Source organism: Brassica napus, chromosome A2 (genome assembly GCF_020379485.1).
Source record: "Brassica napus cultivar Da-Ae chromosome A2, Da-Ae, whole genome shotgun sequence".
Lineage (NCBI taxonomy): Eukaryota > Viridiplantae > Streptophyta > Magnoliopsida > Brassicales > Brassicaceae > Brassica > Brassica napus.
Genome location: NC_063435.1, coordinates 22,591,215 through 22,605,285, shown reverse-complemented (window position 1 = coordinate 22,605,285; position 14,071 = coordinate 22,591,215). Strand labels below are relative to the sequence as shown.

At 26.8% G+C, this 14,071-nt stretch overlaps 1 protein-coding gene across 1 annotated transcript; it reads right to left on the bottom strand.

Moving 5' to 3' along the window:
* Window positions 1-5,895: 5,895 nt before the first annotated feature.
* LOC106424136 (F-box protein At5g42460) lies at window positions 5,896-8,503 on the bottom strand. Its single transcript, XM_013864878.3, has one exon. The coding sequence runs from the start codon at window positions 7,731-7,733 to the stop codon at window positions 6,609-6,611; it is 1,125 nt and encodes a 374-aa protein (XP_013720332.2). The 5' UTR covers window positions 7,734-8,503; the 3' UTR covers window positions 5,896-6,608.
* Between the last annotated feature and the right edge of the window lie 5,568 nt (window positions 8,504-14,071).

Below are 14,071 nucleotides of genomic sequence, written 5' to 3'. Positions count from 1 at the left end.
ACAGTTTATCAATTTGCACAAAAAAAGTACACATTATCCCCATATACTTCTTACTAGAAGGTTAATAAGTACTAATACCAAACAAATTTAGTGTCATTCCTTTCTTTGATTGAATCCACACTACCCACGACACAACTTTAATCACCCAAACATAGTGTAAATATGATTGAATTAGCAACTCTTTTTGGAGAAACTTAAGGGTAATATTTATGGTTTCCCCTTTGATGTTTGTTTGCGAAGAATTTAAATTGAACATAATAGTTTATAAACTACTATTTGTATAAGAAACTAAAAGGAATGTAAACTAAAGAAATAATAAAATCCACGCCAATAACTTTTTTTTTAACGCTGATTTATTACGATCTTACAGTTATGATATTGGAAAGATTACATAGACGATTCGACAACCGGCAATACTACCTGCCTTATGAAGACCTATGACTAACTGCATCACCTGAGCCGTCCTATGAAGATCCACGCCTGGTCAGATTTACTTGCACCATGTTGAAGATCCCTTGCAAGCCTTTTCCTCTGTAGTCTGCATAATTGTTTAATAAACCGCTTTCTCCGGTACTTGAAACCTGGATTTCCTGTAATCTGCAATAAATTGCATAGTCTGGGATTCGAACCCCAGACCTGGGTGTAGAAGCCTTTAAACCTTAACCAATAGGCTACGGTGCTTCCACAATGCAGTTAAGGGTAATTGAACCCAACACCTCTAGCACTGATAATTTCTCTTAGAACCACTAGGCTAAAGTCACTTTTTTAAAATAAAATAATCCACGCCAATAACTTAAATGAGATATTTTGAATGAGTTTCTCATGTGTATAGATAAGCATTTCTTTTTGACCAAAAAAAAAAAAAAGATAAGCATTTCTTATTTATATCTTTGTTGCGATACTCTTCTTCAGTCTTTCCAATAAGGTTGGATCTTTGAGCCGCTTAAAACCGGTTGGACAATCTCTTTTGTTTTATGTTTAGGCTCTATTCTACAAACTGTTAGAAATGCTAGCGTTGAGCATCAATAATTGTTCCTCTCTATAGAATATAATTTCTTTCAGCATCAATTATTGTTCTTCACTTTTGTCTTTTGCTGAAGAACACTTAAAATGATTAGGAGAAGGCTTAGATAACCTTAGTATTCTGCCTTTTCGCACAGGAGGCAGAAGATCTGCTTGAGTTTTTTTTTTAATCTTATGTGATGTGGCCGCAACTTCTAGCAAGACGAGATGCTGAGATCAAGGCTTTCACCAAGAAGACGAGGGATAGCTATGTGAATATGGCTGCAAAAAACTGGACTACCCTATTACTTTGTATCCAAGTATTTAAATTTATTTGAATTTCCTGATAAAACTGAATCATCCGAATATTTTTGTCTGAAATATTTAAATTGATCTAAAAATCCAAAGTGCGATACTGAACCGAAAAATAAATCCACAACGGAACCAGAACTGTAAACCCAGAAAATTGGATCCTAACAAAAAATGGGTTAATAATTTGTGTCTTGATTAGTATGACCCAAGAACCATGACTTGTTTGAACTGCATTTCTAGTTTTTTCTTACATCGAACAGCTATTCTATTATTCAACTTAAGGTAGTCTGGATAACCAGACCGGAATAGAACAACCAATGTAATAAAACTCCATATGAAATGATTTCGCAGACTTAGCTAAAGAATCAGAACTGCATTTGTAGTTAATGCCCAAAATCAAAAGACTAAATATGTTTAATGTGAATCAAAACTCATTTGGAGAAATATGGACATTTTAGGTAAAATTAAGTTTTTTTATTAAAAGAAAAAATATAGAAATGATCATGTTTTAATAGTATAGGTGCGCTCTCAACATTATTTTTATCCAAATAAATTTACAGTTGGATCATATTTATTCCAAATGTTTTGCATGAACAAAGTAGATATTTTTTTTTTGGACAACTAAAACAAAGTAGAGATAGAAGAACTGCTTAAAAACTAATTTTTTATAATAAATAAATAAACATCTGGAAAAATAATCTATACTATTATTTTAGAACTGGATTTGCTTATGTGTCATATTCTCCATGATTTTAGGTATTTGACTTATTGTATAATTAAAACAAATATTATATTAATAATATTAGATTGTATTTTATATTATCTAATTGCTTGTATAGATATATTGTTGTTATCTGGAAATTTTTTTTTTATTATAAAACATTAAGATATATAAAAAATATAATTAAATATGAATTAATCAAAAATATTTGTATAAAATATTTGTAATATATAAGTGCTTTTAAAAGTTAATCACAATAATAAACATGATTTTAGGTATTTGACTTATTATATAAATTTTTTTTTTCTATTAATAATATTAGATTATATTTTTATATTACCAAATTTATTATAAATTAATATGAAAAATTATCAAAAAGAAAATATTATTTTTATATTACCAAATTGATTATAAACTAATATGATAAATTATCAAAATAAAAAAAAAGATGATTCTTATATATATGTGTTGCTATCTTGAAAATAATATTTTCTATTATAAAAGATTAAGACATAAAACAATCTCTACAATATTATTTGAGAAGTCAGTTTCCTATGTGTTGTTCTCACGTTAAGTCTCATAATGGTTGATTACACTGATACCCTTAATGAATTAAAAATATAACATTTTAAATACTATTATATATATTTTTAATTAAGTTTCATTTTTATAATTTTCAAACAAACATATATATATATATATATATAATAAAAAGGAATTTTTTTATAAATTTAAAAAAATGAATTGAAAAAATATATGTAATATAATATGATTTCATAAAAAAAGGAAAGTTCACAAATTTTTCTTAGATGATTACATAAAATAATTAAGTAACATAAACTGATATATGTTTAATTGACTAAAAATAGTTTACAATTAATATTATTGAAATGTTTTATTTATTTTATATATTTAATTGACTATAATATCTTTCAATTACAGCAAAAAAATATTGATAAATTATACTTTACTTATATAATATTATTTTCAAACAAAATCACAATTTTTTACTTCTTATTTTAATAGATATTTAAAAAAAATAAAAATAGAATTTTAAAATAAACATTGTTTGATCAAATAGTTGCAAAATAGCTTAATGAGGTAGATATATTATATTTAATTATTATTAAAGTTATTTGTTTTCTTAATATTAAATTTGCTTTTCAATTATATACATTTATGTTTGTGGAACTTAATAGAACCATAATCAAAATACCAAAGGCATAAAGTTATTTAGAATTTATAAAATATTTTAATTATTGTAAATATTGATATGTGTTCATGAGTTTCCAAAAATGTATCAACTACTTATGCACGTAACTTCCTACTGATCATCACTTTATTTTCTAATTGTTTAAAAAAAAACATCAACATATAATTTGATAAATATTATGAAAATACATGCACATTTAAACGATAAATAAAATTGATTTGATTGGACTTAGTTATAATAAAAATAATTATACTTTATTTTAAATTTGAAAGAATATATGTAACTCAATATACTCACAACATGAGTGACTCAACTAATCCAACTTATATCTAAAATCAAGATTTAACTATGACAAAAATATATATTTTTATACGAATAGTAACAAACCATCACTGTGAAAAACTCTAGGTTTAACGACGGACTCTATATACAAGTTGTTGTAACGCATTATAAGCTTACCTTTGCGCTCTATAGATAGATCAAACTTGTTGCCGTGAGTTCCAGTGAGATTGACACCCATCATACAAACATCTTTATTCATCACCATGACCACACTAAACTCTCTTGATGTTTCTTCAGCAATGTATTTCTCTACAAAACTACGAGTTTTAGATAAAGAGTTCCACTTTTTGCAAGTTAATCGAACTGATCTCATACATGTAACCAGAAGCTTTGAGAGAATCTCCTCCACCATCTCACTCGGAGATCTGACATCTCCACTGTTTCAAATTTCAAACAAGGATATTTTGTTAGGGTTAACCTACTCTTTTCTCTCTCTCTGATTTCTCTCGGCGAGGAAGTAGAGGTTATATAACAACTGAAAGCCTGAAACCCTTCAATGATTTAATAAGTATTTAATAAATCATTTTGAAAGTTAACCATAGTCTATTGTTATTTAGTTAATGATTTTTATATATTGTAAAACATGCATCATAGATTTTATAAGGGCAAATCTCCAAAATTGTATATTTCTAAGTTTATGACACAAAAATAGCCCTCAAAAACTAAAATGACCAAAATAGCATTTTATCTTTTGAAAAATTTAATTTTTTTTTATTTTTCAAAATTTGAAATCTTATCCCAAAACCCCACTTTTCAACTCTAAACCCTAAAACCTAAACTCTAAACTCTAAACCCTAAACTCTAAACCCTAAACTCTAAATCTTAAACCCCACCCCTTAACTCTAAACCTTAATGTCTAAATTAATTTACCATTGGGGTATAAGTGTATATTTATCTCTTTTGATAAAACATTAAATGCTATTTTGATCATTTTTATTCTTAGAGGCTATATTTGTGACAAAAATGTTTTAGTGCTATCCTAGTCATTTTCTCATTTTATAATCTTGTGTTGTTCAATTAAAATTTATTGTTGTTTAATACTCAATAGATTTTCATGACTAAGTTATTAGAAACAAAATTCAACTTACATTGTAGAAATTTTAGAAGTTTTTTCTTTTTTTAGAAAGAAGAAATTTTAGAATTCACACATAAATTCATGGTCTTAAGCCTAAAGCTAGTCGGCAGGGAATTGAACAGTGTGCCGCGATTTTGTTGGTTAACTCAAATATGTTTGCTCACTCAGCAAAATTATGGCAAGTACTAAACACATTTGTTTTTCTTTTGTAAAACAGAGCTTACCCACTTAAGTTCATGCTAACTCCGGTAAGACGATCAACAGCTTTTTAAAGGCTAGATCTAGATGATGAAATAGAAATGAATCAGATATGCGGCTGTATGAATTATCTTTTCATTCTATCCTAAAGCCTAACCCTCGAGCTAAATGGACAATTACATGGTTAGTTTGTTGTTTTGTCCGACAAACTGAACTTTCTATGACAAAAAAAAAAAGATAGCATTATTTGCGTTCCTTGCATACGTTGTGATTCTATAAGTGTAATTGTCCATTACTCTTCACCTAAGTTTGAAAGCAGAAAGAGAAGAGAGAGTTATGCTTCTGTATCATCAATCTTGGATTTTCTCTCATGTTTGATGACGTCACCGACCTGTTACAGAACCGATCCCCTAGACTATATTTGCGAAGTAATTTTACCATATGACCTTTTTACAATCAATTTCATAAAACAAATATGACATGACTACTGAAATTGATGACATGTCTTATGGCTTAATCTGACATGGACAATTGCATTTAATGTTAATTTATATTTTTGGTAAACTTTTTAAAATATAGTAATAATTCATATATTACATTTAATGTAAATTTTTATTTTGGATTTTTTTTGAAAAATATGGAAATAATAAATCATCATTAAAATAAATATATCCAAATATGGCATTATAAATTTCGAAATATAATTTAATCATATATTTTTAAATTATAAAAAAAATTTACTAAAATTTTCAAAAATGTATACAATTTTTTTAGAAAATTATAAAAATTTAATCGTAAAATCATTATTTTTTTATATATCTACAAATTTTATAAATATTATTTAATTTTAATTTTTGGTAATTATGCAACTTTTACAAATTTATTTAATATATTTAATTAGAATAAATAGATATTTAATTAAAATAAATAGATAGAAAAATCTATCTAAGATTATAATTTCAAATATATACATGCATATTCTTAAATAAAATTTTATGTTTAATTAAATCAAATTTATATTAAAATATTGATACGAAAAATAAAATTTACAATATTAATAAAATTTTATTTTAAAATATTATTTATATTTATCTATTAAAAAGTATTTTAATTTTTTTTATGGTGCAGGAAGACACCTAGTCACACTTTATGTAACTTTATTCTGACGCAACAACCAATAAGGAGATTTGGAAAAAAAAAATTTGGATTCGTAAGAGCATTCCGGCCTTGAGACAAGGGATTTTGTTTGTGGCGGTGCTTCTTCTAGCTCCATCTTCATGGTAAACACCATTAATGTCTTCATGCAATAAGCATATATATGTACGTACGTTTAACTTTTATTTTCAAAACTAACCCCTTTGAGTTAATAACTATTTCTAGTTAACCCCCTTTGGAAAAAGAAAATTAATTAAACCCTAGTACAGTAGAATTGAAATCCAATGAAATTCGGAATTGAGAATCCATTAACTTCGTGGATAGGTTTTGTTGGCAATGGTGTTGAGTTTTGCTTTAATTAGGCATTGTCTCTCTGAATTTTCTTTGTCCATATATATTTTGAGTTGGATCGAATTTTATATACACCTTCATTTTTAGTTCCAAAATGTTTTGCATTATTAACAAAGTAGAGATCAAAGCTAGAGGAACTGCTTAAAACCATATTTTTGATAACTAATAAATAAACATCCGAGAAAACAATATTATAGTTTAAGTAACAATATTATAGTTTAAGTAAACTACTCAACAAGTTAGCAAAAAGGATGGTTGATATGCACGGAACTTGGAACATAAGAACGTACATGTTGGTGACTGAAAATGTTCGTATCTTCTCCGAGATCAACTTTTCTAAAGTATCCATCTTCTCCAATAATGTAAGCTATCTTCCGAGTATCATCAAATTCGTGTCTACCAAAAACAACAACAACTTTCTTCTCCTCATCAATGAAGAAGCCTCGACTCTGAGTGAAAACATGATTACAACCAGTAATGAATGGTCTCATATCCACTTCTAAAAACTTGCTCCAAGATACCGTTGTTGGATTAATCTTACTTGTAACCCATATCTTCATCTCAAATTTACCCCATTTCTTAAACAAAACAGCAATCTGTTCTTCACCAAAATTAGATAGAATCACAATATCTTCAAAATAAGAGTCAAACGGGAAACTGAGACGCGATCCTAATCTCTCTTCTGTAAAATCAAAACATATAAAGAACTTCTTGTTCCTTGTTTCTATTTTTTCTCTAGCAACCCAGTAGCTGTTTCCCTTGAGTGATAAGGCTTCATAACAAAGAAAGACATCCTCCTCTAGTGGAGTGATACCAAGAACCTTCCATGAATCAGATTTAAAATCATAGATTTCGTAGGGGATACTATTAACGTTAGAGATCCTCAAGATTTTGTGGCTATGAGATTTGTCCTTCTTTGCGTATCCCATAGCAAAATCGTCTTGATAATAAGAATCTCTTGCTTGGATCCACTTCACCTGACCCAAATATGGGTTCCAAACGACGACCCTTTTCACCATGACGAATAGTAACAAACCATCACCGTGAAAAACTTTTAAAACGAGTGGCTCTGAATCCATGTTGTTGTTACGGATTATAAGTGTACCTTTGTGCTTTATAGATGTATCAAACTTGTTGTGAGTTCCACTGAAACTGACTCCGAGCAAATACACTTTTTGATTCATCGTCATGATTACACTAGATTTTCTAGATGTTTCTTCACCAATGTGTTTCTCTACAAAACTCCGAGTTTTGGATAAAGCGTTCCACTTTTTGCAAGTTAATCGAACTGATCTCATACATGTAACTGGAATCTTTGAGAGAATCTCCTCCACCAACTCCTTCGGAAGATCTGACATCTCCATTGTTTCGAGTAGTTAGGGTTTAACCTTCAAATACTCTCCTTTTTTTCCTTCTTTCGGCCAGGGAAGTAGAGGTTATATATAATTTTAAGGTTAACCTTCAAATACTAAAACGCTAAATGATTCTGGGCCAAGCGTGGGCTTCAAACTAGTCCGCCTAATTGAATGTGGTATAGGAATTAGGAGAGTTCAACGTATTCTAAGATAATTTTTTAATCGAGAAGTTAGTTTATTTATGTGTCGAGCTTTCTTAGCTGGTGCCATTGTAGATGCATGTTGGAGTTTTGGGAGACAGTCACAGGACATGGCGGTTGGAGTTTTGGTTGACATGCTGAAGACAGCACCACCATCACGACAAGACTCAAAACACTTACATGGCGTCAATGTCTGGGGTTCAGAGAGAAGGTTCAGTGTCAGGCACAAAATCTGAATTTTTGATGGCTCGATGTAGAGCAGATTCATTAGAGAAACTACAAGCACCTCAAAGAATCCAAGAATGTTGGTGGAGCAACTCGTGTTCATTGAGCCATAACCAAAAGAGCAATTAAGATATGAGTAAATGGAATGAATGTTTGTTAATATGTATTTCATGACGAATACTTTAGCTCACGTTTTAGTTCATGTAAAAGAACCTTCGCCAAACAAGAAAATGAAACATATATATTGTGCCTGAAGCCACTCATAAACCAAAAAAATGGTGAGCTATATGAACCATTTACCATTCTATCCAAAATTTCAAAACCAGACCCGAGTAGAGACAGTTACATGGCTAGTTTTCTGTTTGGTCGGAGAAAAGCTAGGGCTGGCCCTAGTGTAACAACAAACCATCACCGTGAATAACTCGACGACTTCTATCGACTAGCTTTAAATTCTTGTTGTCGTTGTAAATTTGTAATGCATTATAAATTTACCTTTGGGCTCTATAGATGGATCAACTTTGCTGGGAGTTCCACTGAGATTGACTCCCATCAAATAGAATTTGTTTTATTTTTAAATTATTGGTATAGACTATAAAACTAATTCAAATTTATAATATGTTACACGAATTTCTAAACAAACTAAAATATTGGTTAATTTCAGTTTTATACAGATACAGTAACAAAATTCATGAAAACTAATCAAATATGTTATAATAAAAAAATCTAATATGAGTGTAATCTCCAAAAATTAAATTTATGATTATTTAAGAAAATTACATGATGAATTCTCCTAAATCTTTAATCCGATTCACATATATAACATATAAAATTTAAAATTATCTCAATGAGGTATATAAGATAAAGATATCTAAAGAAAGATATAATTTATAATATAGATAAAAATAAGGAGTCTAAAGATGTATGTCTATAAGTTAGTTAAAATTTCTAATAAAATTTATATAGAATACCAACAATAAATTAGTTTGAAAGATATCAAAATGAATGGTAGAAAATTCATGAATATGCATTTATATATATGATAATATACTATCTAAGGTGATAATTGAAAAACTAATTTTTTTTTAGATATAATGCATTATACAATCATACAAACTTCAACACTATAAAAATAATTAATTAGATCAAATAGAAGATAAATATGATACTCTACATTTTTATATTATTCTCAATAAATTAAATGTTACCTAACAGTGTTTAAAATTCATTATATTTATTATTTTATATTATCTAACAAAACTATTTAATATTTATTAAAGTTCATTAAATATTTCTTATGAATAAATTTAAAATTTAAGTATTATACTATTACTCAGTAAAAAAATTAATATTATGAAAACAGCTTAATCATTTTATCATAATGTATGATAACCAATATCTACAAGAGTATTGACAGTTTACATGCATCAAACAATATAAGAACATAAGAAATAATTATTGTAATGGGTACAATTTTCTAAATAAACATAAATTTTAAAATAAGTAAATCATAATTCAAATAAATTTTTATATAAATCAACTAGAGTTTTAGTTTTAAAATACTATAAATACTAAACTAAATTATTAATAAAGATTTGTGTGCAGCGTGAATATAATGTTAGTATATAGTATATCAAAGTTAAGGCTATAAACCATTAAGAATGTCCACATATGATTTAGAACTACTAAATATATTATGATAAATCATCATTTTAACTTACTATCTTCAAAAATGTCAACATTTCCAAAATGTTATTTATTTCAAAATAAAATAAAAATCAATATCAAATAAGATAAACTAACAAAATAAAAATATTATAAATAAATTAACTTAATATTTATAATATTTTATAAATTTAGTATAAAATAAATAAAATATTAGTTAATTTTAATAATTCAAGAATTTTAAATAATTTAACCATATAATACATAAATTTAAAAGTTTTTGGCTTCAAATCATTGAGAATGGCCACATGTTATTTTAAAGAACCAATAAATAAGGCCAAATCATTATTTTATTTCTTATTTTAGTTTTTTTCAAGATTTCTAAAATCATTTCTTTCAAATTAAAAAGAAATAAATAATAATTTAGTAAATACATAAAAAAATTATTAAATGGAACAATTTGATATATAAAATAAATCCTTAGGCGATTAACATGAATTTAACTAGAAAACAAAAACAAAAATCTTAAAGAATCCAATGATTTATAATAATAACGATAATATAAATTTAAAATACAGATTATTTTTAAATTTAAGGATATAAATTATATAGAGTTCACATATAGTTTATAAAAAAAATACCAAATCATAATCATAATTTGATTTTTTTAAATATCAAAATTTATGAAAACCAAAACCAAATAAATTACAAAGCAAAAGAAGTTTTATTAAAAATAATTGATTTGATATAGGAGCTAAATAGATAACTAATATCAAAATAGTTAACCCAATATAAATAAAAAAGGTAAACTGAACTTTAGAATATGATGTTTTATTTATACAGACATCGACTATAAAAAATCATCCAATTTTATAATATGTGTCATAAATTATAAAATATTTAAAATAACAGGTATTTTGATTCATTTTCTCTAGTGAGCCAATTCATTCTTTGGTTTACAACAAATTTGCAAATGTTTTATTAAATAAATGATGATAAGAGTTCATTCATTTGTCTAAGACACTTTGTTAATTAGACTGTTTATTTGTTTTAAATTGTCTTTTATCATTTAAAGAGATTAAAGTATTTCTTTGCTAATCAATAATTAAAATTTTACTAACATTACTATATTATGTTTTAACTAAATTTGTTTTAGAAGATTGTAACTTAAATTTTCACAGAAAATAATCCAATAGGCCATTACGAAATAAACCTAAATATTGTAATCGACCAAAAAAATAAAATATAAGTTAATAATAAATTAAGCAAAGTATATGGCAACTCTTATAATTTTATAATTCAATTTGCCGATAAAATTTATAAGTTTCATTCTTATGAAATTTTAATGAAGCAATCAAGATAACATATAAAATAAATATGATTTCACATGAATTCTATCAAAGAAAAATATTCGAAGAATAATGCTAATAATATATATGAAAACATAAAACTCTAAAGAGAGTAGCCAATAATTTAGTTGAAATTTCTATTAATATTTAAAATTAGTAAGTCTAGTATGAGCAACAACATATAAGAAATATATGAAAAGATTCAATATACATTTATAATCGGAGTTAATACATTTATATGTAATAAACCAAAATTGAAATTTTGATAAATTTCTAAGAGTTAGGAAAAATTAACTATGAATTAATAAAATACCATAAGGCTGACATTATTAATTTATACTGTTATCATATCAAGTAGAAGAAAAATATAATATTTTCAATTTTATATATTTTAATCTCAGTTGATAAAATATTACTTCACATTATTTAAATTCTATATATTTATTTCCTCCTATCTTATATAACAAAAAATGTTAAATAGTATTCAAATTTAACAAATTATTTATTAAGATTAAAAATTATCATAATATACACTATTCGATGTACATTTAAAAGAATTAAAGAACAATATGTCAAGTACATATATGCACACAACAAATATATAATAAGCACATAATTAACTGTAAAATATTTTGTTAAAATATTACAAAAAATAAAAATTGAACAGATAGATCAAAGTTTTAAGATACTTAAATAGAAATATAGATGAAAAGTATAATAAAAGTATATATTAATAAGAGAGTAGTAACAGTTAATATGCATCGAACAATCCATATTTAAAAAAAAATATAATTGATAGACAATATAAATATGTTTATAAAATAAACTCAACTTATACATTTACATATACAACAAAGAAATTTTAAATAGTATATATTTTGAAGGATATAATTTTATAAAATACTTAAATAGAAAAATAATAAATCATATTTTGAATACATTATATGTGAAAATGTATATAAATCAATTATGTTTTATAATATTAAAATTTTATAAAATGTAACAAATTGTAAATATAGTCTTACGCGTAGCTCGAATAGAAAATCTATCACTGAAATATCAATTTTATAACTTCATTTATTACCATAAGAGATATAGAACGAAGAATATGTTTTTTTGAATAAATAAACGTAAATTAATAGTTTCGAGAGGAAAGTGTTTTTGATGTGACGACTTATTTTAAGGTGTGTGACCAAATATGTTTCGAATTTGGTGTGAAAGTTCCAGTTTAATTTTGTTACCGAGATACTTTTTGGTTAAGTGTAAAAGGCTTTTTAAACTTTTATGACCAAGAGTGTTTAAGTTCAGTGAGAAGTCCTTCTGTAAGGCTTGTGATCGAAGGTGTTATAGACCGAGAAACCATAAAAAGTGAGCTAGTTACAGAATATTATGGGAGCTAAAACTCGACATAATCAAAATTGGTAACCGTACTTTTACGAGGTCGGATAATCCTTTGTCAGATAAAAAAACAACAACACGTAATCAGAAAAGTAGGGGCGGGCGTTTGGGTACTCGTTCGGGTTAGGATCGGGTATTTCGGATTTTCGGGTATTTCGGTATAGAGGTCTAGAACCCGTTCGGATATTTCTGTACTTCGGATCGGGTTCGGGTATTTTTAGTTCGGATTCGGTTATTTCGGATTGGGTTCGGATATTTAGATTTTGAAAAAAAAATTAAAATTTTCATTTCTCAAGTTTGTTGTATTTAAAAATATAACTTTCAGTTAACTATTTTTTTTATTTTTAATAGATTGAATGATTAATAGATTTGGACATAATATTTTAAAACAAAAAAACATTAATTTAGTTACTTTTTTATTTTATTTTAGATGTAACTTCTTGTTAATTTTTGAAATAAAAAACTTGACATGCATTTTAAGTGAGTAGCAAATCATTTTTTCCGTAATTGTATGTATATCATATGAACTTAAAGTATGTGTAGTATCAATATAAATATTTTATAAAAAATGAGAGATATAAACTAGAAATATAAGATTAATTATACATATGTTCGGTTATTTTCGGATATCCATTCGGGTTCGGATATTATCCGTTCGGGTTCGGGTATCCAATCTCTTTTTATTCAATACCCGTTCGGGTATTTTGCTACTTCGGTTCAGATTTCGATTCAGGTTTTTCGGATTGGGTTCGGATGCCACTTCGGATATCGGGTAAAATGCCCACCCCTACATAAAAGAATGTGCAAACAATTTGATAAGCAAATTTCTATATCAGAATTCTTGTAAAAGTGTTCAAGAGACAAAACTGTACATGAGATTTGTCTAAAAAACGAGATTACAACAGGGAAAATGCGAAAGAAGCCATCAAAATCTAACTGAGTTCGCTAGACTAATCACTTACATCTAAAATTCCCTGATGGGAATAACAGCTCAGCATAGCTATATTTTTTTCTAAAAAAAGAAAAAAAAAGTACGAAGCTATGAGTTCTATGCAATATTATCAAACTTGAACAACTAATTTAGTTCCAGACGGGAGAATCACTTAATGATTATTATCTCTTTAAAAAGTTTTACTTTACCAAAAGACATTCATTTAAACTAGGGAAAATTCCTTAAAAATACCCAGACTGAATTTCTTTTGCTACTTTAATACACGAACTTTTTAGGCTCCCCATTTAAAATACAGACTAAGTTGCGTTACCCAAAAAATACATCAACTTTTGAATTTCAGAAGTTTCACACCTCGATTCTAACAGCGTTAACTCTGTTTACTAGAGAATCAAGACGACGTTAATTTTTTAATTAGACACGTGATTGAACCGTTAATCCTCGGGTTCCTTCATCAAAAGCCCCAAATCAAAAAAAGAACAAACCCTAATTTCATTCAACTCTTTATTTCCCAGAAATCCCTCAAATCGATGGCTAAGAGTGAAGGCTCGAGTTCTAGTGCAA

What these genes read in the sequence shown, in the direction of transcription:
- LOC106424136 (XM_013864878.3), bottom strand. Translation starts at nt 7,733, where the DNA reads ATGGAGATGTCAGATCTTCCGAAGGAGTTGGTGGAGGAGATTCTCTCA.